The following is a 14,368-nucleotide window of genomic DNA, read 5'->3' as shown; positions in this document are numbered from 1 at the left end:
AGCTTGATGAGCAATCAGCAGCTGCTCACTATCACCGTGCGTGCCCATGTTGTCAGCTCTTACCCATCATGAAGATAACCTTTGGTTTCTTCTGTTCTGTAGAATAACCTGTCAGAGGGAAGAAAATCACAGTTTAACATGTGGTTCAGAACCACACACCCATATACTTGTACTTCTGTCTCTAAGGCCCATTTTCTGTACTCCTAACCTGACCTTGATCATCACAAGTAAACCTCAACAAACCTTTTTTTTTAGGCTTAATTAAAAGTGTCCATAAATATAAAACATGCAATACAGCCGCAGTAATAACAAAACATGTAATGGCACAGTTTATTTAGCTGACGACATCTCCCTCCTGTTGTCTGTTCATCCCCTAAGGGGACTAATTCACGAGGAGAGGAATCGAGCATGTGCAATAGGGGTGAGACTCCCTTTGTGTGTGGCCGATTCGTCTCCTGTGTTTTTCCTCCTTTTGTGATTGGCTGATGGTGTGTGTTCTGTTGTTACACCCTACCACAGAATTTTAATTAAGCATATATTTGCAGTTTCCCCATGCATTACCCCGGATGCTAAGTAGGAAAGGTTTTGTGAGCAATACTTGTGCACAGAGCTAAAGCGATAAGCATTTGACTTCTGCGTTTTAATATTTCCTGTTTAGTTTTCCGAGGAAAAACATTTTGTAAACAGCGGCAGTTTGTTTACATGAAACAGAAGCTGTAACCTTCTAACTTTATCACGCAGTAAATACAGGTGTGCTCAGACACACTGCTTTTGCACAGTTGATCAACTTTATGAATTTGGCAATTGCAATGACATCATCCTGGTAAATCCGTGCTCCGTGGAGGCACAGCTCACTAATAGTTATAACTCTTGTGGAATCACTGGAAAAAACTGTTAAATCCAAATAGAAAATATCAAGTTGTAGCAAAAATCTTCTTCTTTCATTTGGCACAGGGGATCATCTGCCTCCATCCTGCCCCTAGCATCTTCTTCTCTCACTAACCCTCTGCATGTCTCCATGTACTACATCAGTCACTGAATATAAAGTTCCTATTCTCAACCTCCTCTTATTCCTTCCTGTCCTTTCCTCTTGCTGTATCTGAAAAGGCCCCCCCTTTGCCTTTGGCCAGCAGTTCCACCCTGTTTGAAAACAGCACAGGGGGTGGTCGTCCTTAACCCAGTGCCCGAATGATCCGTTACAGAAGTCACATTCCTGATGAGCTGCATGCTTGATTTGGCAAAGATTCCCATCCTGACGCAACCCTCCTCATTTATCATGAGTACACTGGCGCACGGTTTCCCCATGGCTGGGTTGGTAGCAAGAATCATACCAGTAACATAATAATGAAAATAGTTTGTACTGTTGGATAATGAGATAAACATCAGGTCTAAGTGGCGACAGTGAATCAACAGACGAGCATCCCCTCGTATTACACAATCAATACTGTTGATGCAGAACAGTGCTGACACACACATACATACACACACACACACACACACACGGCTGCAGGGAGCGGTTCATTGTGGTGAAAAATGGTTACATGACACTTGGCATTTACTGAGATGAAACATTTTGTGATGAAATGCTAGACTGAGTCGACTGCAGGCAAAAGGGACTATGGTGGAAAAGTAGGAAGAGTGTTACTTTGCTCCTTTTTAAACTGAAAATCAAATAGCAGTTATTTCCTCAACTCACTTTCTGTGTTTCCTTCGGCGTATCCGATTTCTTCCTCCTCTTCAACCTGGAAGAAAGTGAGAAATAAAGGTCTTTAGGTTTTATTTATGTTCATATTTTTCCAAAATATCTTTCAAATACTGTGTTTGTGCAGCTCCACATATGCCCCAGTGTATTTGTTTATAAACAGATACACCCATAATTAATAGTAATAGCTACTTTCAAAAACAATCTAAGAAGGTGAGAAGTAGTTTAGAAAATTCCATCAAATAATGAGTTTTAATAAGCACATTTGAAAGAGGATAGTGAATGTCCACAGCTGTGAGCCTTGGATAGCATTAAACAAGCTACTACAATCATCCAGACTTCTGGTTTCAGGTTTTCGGCCCTGCCTGCACGAGGTTACTTTCGATCAACCGCAGGAGAATTGGTGCGATATTGGCTGCCAAAGTTTCTCTGGTAGTTCACCTCAAAGGTAATGGGTTAGTCTGAGGTGAGGGCTGCGTGAAGGCCAGACATCATGCTCAAAAACAACTTGTTAATAGCTCCAGGTTTGTACACAAGGGAATTGTCATGCTGAAAGATTGAATCCTGTAGAAGCAAGGCCAAAAACACAGGTTGTCCATATACCGCTGGTCATGCCCACAGCATTCGACAAAAGAACACAGAAAAAGGCTTCTTCTTCTTCTTCTTTGTGTGAACTGCTTGTCAGATGGTGATTCTGGAAATCACTCCTACCTCGACATATTTCTGATGTCCTATTAGGGGTGTCTGTGTTTGACTGTTCAGCAACTTCCTGAAACTGACAACCTGATGTTAACACCAATTTTGTGGCATGATTGAAAGCACTGTGAGGGAGAGCGAGGTCTCAAGGTTTGTGCTTTCCCTTTTTTTTTTTTGTTGTACAACTATTGGCGCTGTTCATGAGCAACAACATAGAGATGCTGCCTGAAAGTATAGACTGTTTTCCCCTATTTTAAACAGGTACCCAGGATGTTGTATTGGCTGTTCAGATTGGGTATAAACATATTTGATTTGCAACACTGTAGCTCAGACAGACTGTAAACCATCTTCTAGAAGAGATAATATATGTATTTGAAAAAGAGATTGGGCTGAGTGTCCCTACAGAGCAATCACATGGTGCTAGCCTTGAGGAAATGTCTCTCAGTAAACTGTGATGGCAGAGGAATGACCTCACGGCAAATTGAGCTCTAAAGCTGGCTAAAAAACTTTGTCACTTTAAGTGGATGTAAACTGCTTCAGCCTGTTAAAAATAATAAACTAAAATAAAAAAAAATCCCAAGTGTCATTTGTGCAGATTTTCCTTTTCATTACTATGCTCCTCAGCTTCAGCCATCTGGATCACTCTGGCATGCATTACCTACTAATTACTCAAGTGCTACCATTATAATGTGTTTAATTCTTATGATTTAACAGTCCGATGAAGGCAGAAGCAGACAGGAACATTAAGACCTGAATAGGTGATGAGAAAAATGGATAAAATGAATACTCGAACACAGGTGACAGTATCGCAGGTGTGATACTTCTGGTATAAGAGCAGGGACCCTTTTAGACATTAATTTGAAAGTATAAGGAATGGAGATACACTGAGGTCATTATTCATACATACAGTCTGAGTCATTATTTTGGGACTGTTTGAGGGGCTGACACTCCACTGAAACTGCTCTTTTCAGTCTCTGTGATCATCTTGTAATGGGATCTGATGCAGGAAATTGTTCTGTGCTCATTTTGCTTGACCTCAGTGCGGCCTTTGATACCGTTGACCACAATATTTTACTTAATAGGCTAAAAGTTTTGGCTGGATCAGCACTAGACTGATTTTCCTCCTATTTATCTGAAAGGACTTCTTCTTCTAGGGTGAGAAACTTCTCCTGCTACACTGCTTGTTTAACCTTTGGGTTCCACAAGGTTCATTCCTGGGTCCCCTGTTGTTCTCTTTCATCATTCAGTCTTTTTCTGGCATTTCTTATCATTTCCATGCTGATGACATTCAGCTGGTCATGTCCCACCAGCTGGATAGACTGTCCACCCTGATTGTTCATCCCGGATTAGTGATTGGCTCTCCAATAATTGCCTTGTTTTAAACTGTGACAAAACTGAGGCCATTTTCAGTTGTGAGCTGTAGTCTTCTCCTCTGAACTAGAGAAAAATGCTCATGCGTTAGTATGATTACACCTGAGTTATTGTAATGCCTTTTATACTGGCTTAGACAAATCATCTCTGTCACACTTCTAAGCGATACAAAATGCTGGTGCCAGACTCCTACACACTTCAGCAAGCAAGCTTGCATAAGACTGATTTTATTCTCTTTACATTGGCTCCCAGTTGATTTTGGAATTCATTGTTAAATTCTCACACTTGCATCATGCAGAGCAGTAAATGGACATGCTCCGGACTACTTATCTCAGCTTCTTGTGAAACGCACTGTTGCCCACTGTCTAAGGTCTTTTGGTTATCCCTTGTATAAGACTAAAGCTAAGGAAGAGCCTAGCACCAGATCAGTCTACCATTCCAGCTCGGATCAGCTGAGTCTTTGGAGTCTTAAAAAAACCCTTTTCCTTCTGCTTGCATTCTTTTTTTTTTTTATCTATGTTTTTAATTATTTTTACTCTGTTTTAACATGGGTCACTTTTGATATTGTTTTGTAACTGTTGTTCAGCCCTTTGTGATTTTTATGTATGTGAAAAGTGCTATTTAAATAAATGTTCATTAGTTCATTAAATATTATCAGCAATTACTACAGGTTGAGATGAAGAAATTCAAATGAATAATTTCAAAAGGACACAGAAAACTGTAAGTCAGTCAAGCACCTGCTTGTAGGAGTGTAAAGAAAAAAACAAACATGAGCTCCTCACTAGTGTTTTGTTGGCAGTAGAAACTATTCAAGTCTTGACTCAACACATTTAAAAAAAAGACAATTGTCTCTAGTCTAAACAATACATTATATGCTTAATCACCTCCATACTTTTCTTCAGTTCCCACCAAAAGGCATGTGAGAAAACTGAGCCTCCAACCTCACATTTGAGAGAAAAACATTGAAAGTGAACCTAAATACTGTGTGAACTCTCTGTTAGCCAGCAACTTGTCTAACAGGTGTATCACAGATCCTTAGTCAAAAATGTTACTGAACCGTAATCAAACACACAGGTTCAAATATCTGCATGAGATCATCATCCTACAACACAAAAATACGAGTGGTTTATAAGTCAGTCAGATGTAATTAGAGACTGTCCTTTCAAACAAATGACCTTTAGTAACCATACGCCTTTAGCACACACCTTTAGTTAGAGCCACAAATCCAAATAAGAACACAGTGAGGGTGGATGCTGCTTGTTTTCTGTGTCTAAACAGCAATCAGTGTTTTTGCATTTAAAATTGTGTAAATCATTCTCTAACTTTGGCAGTGTGACGAAAGCATCCACACATTATCAAATTAGTAATTTTAACTGAAACCGTGATTTTTTTCCTAAACCCAGCAGATTGGTTTTAAACCTAAACCAGACCTGTATTTTTCAGCAATGATTTTAAAGTACTGATAAAAGCTAAAATAGTTGCATGTTATACATACAAAATTGTGCCTTTTGGATAAATACACGTTAGTCAATTTGATTTAACTTTAACTTCTTTATATTTAATTCTTTATAACTTGGTGTTTATTAGAACACAACAAGCTTTTTTCAGTCTATGAAAACATTATTTGGTTTGGTTATTAACAGCAAAGCTTTCTTTCATTTCTTACACCTAAGGTGAACTGCTAAAGTCTCAGTTGTTACCTGGATTTCATGTGAAACATACTGTATTGTTCAGTTCTTAGAGAAGTAAAGTAAGATGAGTTGTTCTTGTGTTTTATGGAGCAGTTTGCAGTGCGGAGAGTCGTAGAGAGATCGGGCTGCCTGCCAGGAAACACATCAGAAAGCAGCTAAACATCAACTGCAGACTGTTGACTAAAGGAAGGATGACTTCTCTTTATGTTTCCATCTATTACTGGTTCTTGACTTCACATTGCTCTGTCGCCTGGTTATGATTTATACGTTTGGCTTTTTGCGGCGAGGTCAATGTGAAGCTGAAATTGGAGAAGAGCAGAGATGTGACGTAAAGTGAAGGAGAGCACTGTTCGTGTTAAATAAATGCCGTCAGTGTGGGGGAGTGCTGGGTGCCAACGACAAGCCAGCTTGGCATGTGGGTACACCAACTGGTCTGATGACTCAGAGAGAAACACATGCACAGCGAGCATTGAGTCCACGTGACAGAGATGAAACATGCAGGTAACCACACACGAGCCGCTGTAAAATCCACCAACAACAACAAGACAACATTTTTTTTAAAATTCTCATGATGTGAAGACTGTATGTTATTGCTAGATGTCACAAACACATACTCCTACACAAACATCTCAAAACCTAAAGCTTGTGTCTGTATGAGCAGCTCTATGAGAATCTTCACTGTGCACTACCAAATATCACTGTCAACCGATGTTGGAAAGGCATCTGGCTTTTTCTTAGATAACTATAAATGAGGCAAAAACTAATATAAAACATCCATCTGAGTGTGGGACGTATGGAAAATTCATGGTGTCCCTCAGCAACAACCTTTTATAATTTGTACATAAAATATGTCTGTAAATTATACTTTACGCTAGGGCTGTTCGATATAACGATATATATTGGATGACGATATAAAAACATCTATGGTTTCATTTTACGCTATCGTTTGTTTCGTGGTGTCGCAAAATAAACTGTTTACGGCAATATTTTTTTCATCGTTTTGATGGTCACTGTAGTGGCTATATTAATTTCTTAAAGTTCTCTCTTTCTCTTATATTTAATATAACCACGCTACGGACGGACAAGCGCCTGTTTTTATGCGTTGTCGTTAGCAACAACCACGGTAACACCATCGCGTGTCCGCTTGTTTATATTCCACACAAACCTTTCACAATAAAGCTCAAGATCCTGTTGAGACTTTTGAAAGAAAAATGAGTCACGTGAAAGAGCAGATTATTTACGGATGAGAAGCAAAAAAGAGCCGCCAGGTGCTAAAAAATAAACCTTAGACTCAAACGTTAGAACAGGCTTTTCCCCGCAGCACGCCGTGTAATAAATACTCACAAAGAAAACGGCGGCCTTTACAACTTATGTCTAAAAATGTCTCGTTTCATGCATCGGTTAAAACACTCGACTCCAGCTGGAAACACTTCCCGCAAGTCGAGCTGCCCGAGATTCACAGAATTTACAGAAAATGTTACATTTTTGTGATTTATATCGTTATCGGGATGATAGAATTCTTATATCGGGATATGAGATTTTGGTCATATCGCACAGCCCTACTTTATGTCATGACAAAGTACAGCAGAGGCTGGTCATGAGATTTGGTCATGAAACAAAGTCGGGGACAAATTTATATTTTGATCTATTGATGCCACACGTGGAAAGTTAAGAAATGAATAGATACAGTCATGTAATAAAGTTTTCACAGTACGGCATTGCTGATTCCACAGGGTATAAGAAGAGTATAAGAAGCAACTGGGTGCTGCTAACCAAATTGCCAGCCTGTGTGAGCAGCTCTGTGAAAGCGGTTTGGTCAGACTGTGCAATGCTCGAGAATACTTTGGAAAAAAAAAACTGAACAATTATGGCTTGTTTGGAAGAGTTTCAAGGAGAAGGCCTCTCTTTTCTAAAATGAACATGGAAGCATGGCTTAGGTTCACAAAGTTGCACAAACTTTGTACAAACCACCAAACAAACCACAAGACCTCTGGAACAATGCCCTCCGGATGGAACATTCTATTTGTGAAGATAACTAAACAAAGCATAACGGCAAATACGTAATACTAACTGTCCAGCAAGGTTGTGAAGGGATGATGATTTGGGCTTATTTTGTGCACCTTGGAGTCACTGAGTCCACCATGAACTCTTCTGTATACCAAAGTATTCTAGAGTCAGAGCATTCTGAGCCATCTGTCTGACAGATAAAGCCTGGCTAAAGTTTAGGGAAAGTGCAACAGGACAATGATTCCAAACACAGCAAAAATAAGGTTTGGTCCAGTTAACTGAAATGGTGAAGCATATAGCGGGAGTTGGAGTCATGAAAGAGTTTATGGCCTCCACCATGGAGATAAAAATGTTTTCAAGCAATAGAGCTGTGCATAAATAAATGCTCTCAAACCTCAACAAACTGAAGCAACATTGTAAAGAAGAGTGGGTCAACACTCTTCCACAACCATGTGAGAAACTGATAGTTATACAGGAAATGATTACTTTGAGTTAATGATACTAAAGGTGGAGCAACAAGCAACTGAATTATGGGGTACTCTTTTTTTACATGATGGCAGACAGACATGCAGATAGATGGATAGATACGTAGGTAGGTAGATGGATGAAACCAAACAAAAAAGTGAGAAACTACAATATTGAAGTGACAGTCTAAGTTTATCACTAACAAGACCTGTCCCTGTTAGAGGATGTGTGCAATGCTTACTAGGTGAGGTAAGTTAAGGTGCAGGTAGTCTGAAGGGTTGCTACCATACAGACAAATAGTACAAGAAGCAATCATATAGATCATCATCTGGATAGATATAGATCATACAGATAGAGAAATGTTCCTCTATGGAGCAATATCTATATAGAAACTGTCATAAGATTTTACACAAAACCAGATTAAGAAAAAATTGCTACTGCAACCAGCATCAAGAGACTTGGTGCTGGTTTGTAGAGAGTCATGGCAACAAGTCATTGTCTCTGTCTCCTTTCCCCTTCTGTGATGTGGGCTATATGGTCCAGAGGACAAAAGATCTCCTCAGTATCTCAGTGGTGCAGGACAGCAGCTGCAGTCTGTTAATGATACACCGTGCTGGGGATGCTGGTTGTTGCCTGTGATGGACAACGGTTTATTGCAAATTTGTGCAAATTCCATGCCCACCATGGTGCCTGCTCTCTTAACAGCCTATCTATTCACATACCATCCCCATTCTTAATGTTGCCTCCGCAGCAAACCGCTGTGTTGAGGAGAACACTGGAAACTCCTGACTGGAAGCTGGAGTTTACCGCCGATGTTTATTGACCCAGTACAGCCTGCTCTGCCGCTTCCAAAGTGGCATCCGGGCTGACATCATCACGTCTAGATGCGACCCCACCAGTGGGGCTCAAAATCCCTCAGATGAAACAGGATGATGACTTTGTTAGCAGCAGCGGAGGATGCCTCTCCATCCATCTTCATTTCTAAAACCAATTCCCTCACATGAGACTCTCTTCATGAGTCATCTGTATAATCTAATTAAACTGTGGCTGTCATCTCAGCTTTTCAAACCACAGGACCACAATACTGAACTGTCATGTTGATTAACAGATATGATCACATCGACTGAGGAATGATTGTCCTGCGCATAATATTGATGAAAGCAAAAGACGCCATTACACACATTTCACCTTTAAAGAAACCAACAGTCACCGCAGTAATCTCCTCTAGTTCCCTGCAGGGATCGAGCTCCGTTAGATCATGTTAGAAGTGTTCTTGTTACTTTTGTTGTGTAATTAACAACTGAGGTGAAAAAAACATCCAATGCTCTTTTTAAATTAGTAGTGCTCTTGTCAAACTTTTCTCATTTGCAACAAGCTGAAAAGTTTTGATCGTTGTAACGATGCACACGTCTGCAAGAGTTTACCAATTTAAAAAGCGGGTCCTATTGTATAATGAACCATGTTGCTTCAGTACACGATATTCCATATTTGTGCATGTCAAGTCTATTCTTTTAAATGTTTTTGGCCTTTATCAGCTAAAACTATAATAGATAGGAAAAAATCAATAAATTGCTAAATATGAAAGTCTGTCAAGACATCTCTAACCTGGAGATAGCTGTGTTTGCAACATAGCAAATATGCAGATGAACAGTGGAGACTTTGTGGTTAAGGCTGCTGAGTAAGTTGAAATGTTTTGTGTTTTCATTTTTTGGCTCTTGAAACTGTAACTGTTTCCTCCAAGCTGACTTCGTCCGGCTGTAAGCTTCAAACTTTTCAAAGCAGATTTTCCAACATGTTACGATCAAAAAATGTTCTTTTTCTGGACAGTACCCATTTAATGTCACTGACTACATTTCTAAAAATCCCCTGAAAGGAAATTCTTTTCTGAAATACTTGCATTCTCCTCCGATTCATGTGAGCAGATGCTGTGTGTCTCTCTGCAAGTTCAGGGTTATGCTGTGCAGATACTACAGAAAAGAAAGATGATGCGAGACCTTAGATGATGCAGTTATTGCTCATTACAACCCATTACATAAGGTCGAGCTGTGGCAGTACAGTCACTAGCTAGGATGTTATCTGCAGCTGATCTGTCTGGATGCACCGGCTGAGGCCGTTTCCAGGCCTCAGCCGTTCGTTATATCCACTGTAAACAAATGTGCAACACTCAGAGTTTGGGACTGCTTTGCATACAACATGGTTTAGCAGTGTGTGCACCACCTCTCACCTATCAATTAAAACAATGCACATTTTATCTAAGCAACCACGCCGTTGCCATGCCTTTGTCTGTCCGACCACTCTAAGGTGAAAAGCAGCTCTAATAGATAGGAAAATATTTCAGTGCTGGGAATTTTTGCTGTTGTTGTTTTGAAATAGAAAAAAATTGCTCTAACATTTCTGTACAGATGGTCTCTTTCTGCTGTCCTCCCTGTGTAAAGTTAATCTCTTTTCCATGTTTAGTTGTGTCTTCCTTATTTTATTTTGGTAGCTGTTCTGTGTGTCGTGTTGAGATTAATTTCCTCCCTGCATTATGTCATTTGTCTTCAGTTGTGTTCCCCACCTGTTTCCTCTGCCCTCATTACCTCTTGTATGTATTATCTCAGTCTTCTGTTGTCCTTTGTTGTGTTGTCCCTACAGTTGTGCGTCTCCCAACTCTGTGCAAAGTTTAATTCCTTGTAATTTCTGGTATTTGGATTCCCTGGCTTTGTTTCTTTGATTTTTTTGCATTTTTGTTTATTTTCTAGATTAACAGGATTAAAGGCTTGCTTTGAGTTTCATGCCTGTCTCGTGCATCCTGCCACAGCAGAATATGACAAAAGGAAACATTCACAGCAGTTAGAGGATTTCTCTGCATTTTTCACCAGTTTAAATAGTTTGATATAAAAGTAATCACATTTAATAAGTTGCATTACGTACTTTTAATTACGATGTAATTAAAAGTATAGCATTACTTATTACTGTTTACCAGGGTAACTACTAATCCATATCACTCAAAGCACAACCATGGCTAGTAGTCTACAGAGACACATCTAATACAAAGGTTACTGTGATGAAGCACAAAGATGTCCCACTATAACCCCTTCTTCCCTTCTCATTTTGCTGTTTGCTTTTTGTTTTTCTGTTGTTATTTCTCCTAAAAATGATAGAAATAATATTTATATTATTTAGATGTGCCAGTAACCAAGAGGGATTAAGAACCTCAAACCAAAAATTAGTACCTTAGAAAATATACCTGTACAGTAGGTGTCCCTCCATCATGAATAAATTAGAGATAGTCAGAAATAATTGGAGGAAGCGTCCAAGACATTTGACACCAGAGACCAAAAATAGCCACTCTGTCTCGATGTCTCCCTCGTCTGCAACCTTCCTTCGTCCACACTCTAACAAAGTCTTTCTCCTTTTCATATTTGGGGGCACAAATATGGGCTGACAAGGTGGCACGGTGCCTTTCGACTGCAGAGCCAGAACTGTGTCACCGCTCCACACAGGAAGGGTTAAATGGGAGAATCACTGACTTCAATGAGCCGGCAGCAATGTCCGTTTTACGGTTCCCTCGCTGAGCGGACTTTATCATTGGTCTCGAAGCGACTACGTGACATCAGTCAATAATTATCGACCATCCTCACATGAAGTTCACTTTTGTCCGTCACGACAAAGATTGTTTTATTAGGAAATTGCAGCTGGCCATGAAGCTCTGGAGACACTCAGCAGTATTCTGGCTCTCAGGTCTCAGAGAACCAGCTGTGAGAGTAATTCTGTTTATGAGGCTGATAATGAGGATATCAATAATTTTAACTGTATAGACACTGTGTGTCTGGCTGAGAAGAACTTTAGGACAATGTACTAGGTCCATCTCAGAAAGCTGATAAATGGATGTCTCTTAGACACCAGCCCTTTTTGTAGCTCCAGTGTTTGATGTTTCTTAGGGATGCACCATTTTCTTTGCTTATTCTTGGCTTTGAGTGTTTCGTCCCTTGTACCCCCTTACAATTTGTTGTTTCTTTCAGTTCAGTCAAGACCATTATAGTTGACATAAAGTGTTCTCCCATCATAAACACTCACCAATCAAAAACAATACTCAGGTAGGCTTTGGCATTTAAACAATGGTCAGCTGATACTAAGGGATCCAAGGTGTGCCAAAAAAAATTATCCCTGACACGCTTACACCACTGCCACCAACTTAGATGGATGTTTGTACCATATTCTGATCTTACCTTCTAAATGTCAGAGTAGAAATCGAGACTCATGAGACCAGTGTGGTCTTCTGCTCTTGTAGCCTATCTGCGTCAACGATGCTCTTCTGCATATGGTTGTAATAGCTGATTATTTGAGTTACTATTGCATTCCTATCAGCTTAAAGCAGATAGTTGAGTTGAGTTGAGTTGCTTCTATGCAAAGCTGATAGTAGGAACAGGAGCAACTTAAACAGCTAAAGTGACTTAAATATTGCACTCAATATATTTTGCAATTGGATGTTTAGAAGGGTATAAACTGGGCCATCAAGCAATTTGGGCCAGCACTGAGATTATCAGCTGTATCAGCTGATCCATCAGGACTGTGGGCTAGGTGAAATCTCCACAAGCCTGTCTGGATTCAGACACTTTGCCCCATTCATCCTGAAAGATCCTGTCAAGCTTTGTTAGATTACAGCGATGTTGTTTGGGTATCCAGTCGAATGAAGAACATCGGTGGAGTGCACATTTGTATTTGGGTGATTGCTAGATGTGTAGAGCAGAAGTACCAATAAGAGATGTAGAACTTGAGAAAAGTAGCAGCGCATTACAAAAGAGAATGATGACAGTGTGACAAACCGAAAAAAACAGCAACAACTCAATTTTATTTTGGCTTCAGCTTTCACTCTGAGGGAAATTAAAGAGCTATCAACATGAAATGAAGTAAAGTCAATAGAGTAGGAGGCAAATATGTAACACAAATGTGGTCAAAAAGTTGCTGTTCTCGTTAGGTGAAACTGAAAGGTGGTGTAGCCAATAGTAACAAGTAACAAAAGTAAAAGCTGTAGGTGGTGCTTTCCATTTAAAAATACTTTGTTCCTGTTCAAGCAACCCCAGGATTTAAATCCCCCTGCTGATGAATCTTTACACCAACTTTACTGATGCTCCTGAAGAAAAATACAAAAGGCGTGAATAAAAACAGACTTTAAAACGTAAAGTTTTAAAGTCTGATGAGAAATTGTTGTTTCTTCTCCTGTTTATCTTATTAAACAGGAGAAGAAGAGAGGGAGGGGGGAGACTGAAAAAGCCTTTCATCCCACTATGAGTGAATTACTGCAGAGAAAAATACTCCCAAATCCAACACAGCTGAGCAGCCAACAAGAAATGGAGTCAGTCAGGAGCAGCTCCCAAGTGTGAATTCAATGGACTGAATAAACGTGAAGAGGTGTGCTGCTGAGAGAGTGTCTATACCCAGAAAACGCTGCCTGGTTGGAAAACTTACACAACAATAAACAACCTCCATAAACACTTCAAAGGGAGAAAAAAGTTGGAAGAATGAAGTCAAAGAAAGGCGAACCGACCGAGAGAGACAGGCAATTTGTTTCCAGACATTTGGAGGCGGGAAATGAGATGGAGGTCAGGGTTACACTTTACTGACTGCAGGAGAGTGTGGAGGAATGAAGCTCGTCTGAATGGCAGCCAAGCATTACACAACAATATTCACCATCTTGAGGCTTTTTCAGCGCTCAGTCATTCAGCGTTTCAGATGATGGGTTTACTGTTTGCCATTTCTGAAAATGTAATTTGATTCTGTAATTTAGTATTTTACATATTTTATATTATTCATGTGAAAAGTTGTTGTTTTTTTTTAAACTTCTGCAAAACCCAGTGGAGCAGAAAACGTAGTTATTGTTGAAGCTTTTAAATCCCACCAGAAAAAAAGTCAAACAGATAGTTTTCATTGTTGCGATCTTACCTCATCATCCTTACAGGCAACATCTGCCAGACTGCTTGTTTCACCAAGAAGACTGAGATCCAGCTCACTGGGACCTGCAGACAGAAAAATCCACAACAATCTTAAAAACGTCATTTGGTTTCTTGTTATTTATGTCACTGTGCATTAGATTTTGAGGCTGAGCCAAACAGTGATTAACATATCTCCATGTAAAATGTATTTTTTATTTTATATTATTTTCATTACTTTTTAGGTTTAAAATTACTAATCCGAGTCTTGATGCTCAGCAAATTCCCTCCACTATTGGCATTATCAGGAGGGAATACAGTCTAATGTACTTTACTCACTTTACTACATGAAAACCATTGGATGCAAGATTTTGCTGGGAAATCTTAAATATCTTAAAACTGGCAAAAAGAAAAAAGAAATTAAATATTAATCTTTGTATAAACGAGGTCTAATTTGCATCATTTTTGCTCTATCTACTACCTTTCACTGCTATTTCTGTGCAATTTTAAGTTTTCAACAGGAA

The 14,368-nt window shown here is 39.6% G+C and overlaps 1 protein-coding gene across 1 annotated transcript in view; it reads right to left on the bottom strand.

Moving 5' to 3' along the window:
• The window catches only part of ak5 (adenylate kinase 5), a 101,437-nt gene that overhangs the window by 34,040 nt on the left and 53,029 nt on the right, over window positions 1–14,368 (bottom strand). Inside the window, exons 8-10 of the mRNA XM_005924551.3 lie at window positions 13,858–13,931; window positions 1,697–1,742; window positions 64–108 (exon numbers count right to left, since the gene is read on the bottom strand). Of these exons, the coding sequence (XP_005924613.1) occupies window positions 64–108; window positions 1,697–1,742; window positions 13,858–13,931 (165 nt within the window). The remainder of the gene's footprint in view (window positions 1–63; window positions 109–1,696; window positions 1,743–13,857; window positions 13,932–14,368) is intronic.

This window comes from Haplochromis burtoni, unplaced genomic scaffold, assembly GCF_018398535.1.
Source record: "Haplochromis burtoni strain Fernald_Lab_line unplaced genomic scaffold, NCSU_Asbu1 Contig_78, whole genome shotgun sequence".
Lineage (NCBI taxonomy): Eukaryota > Metazoa > Chordata > Actinopteri > Cichliformes > Cichlidae > Haplochromis > Haplochromis burtoni.
This window is presented reverse-complemented; position numbering and strand designations above follow the sequence as displayed.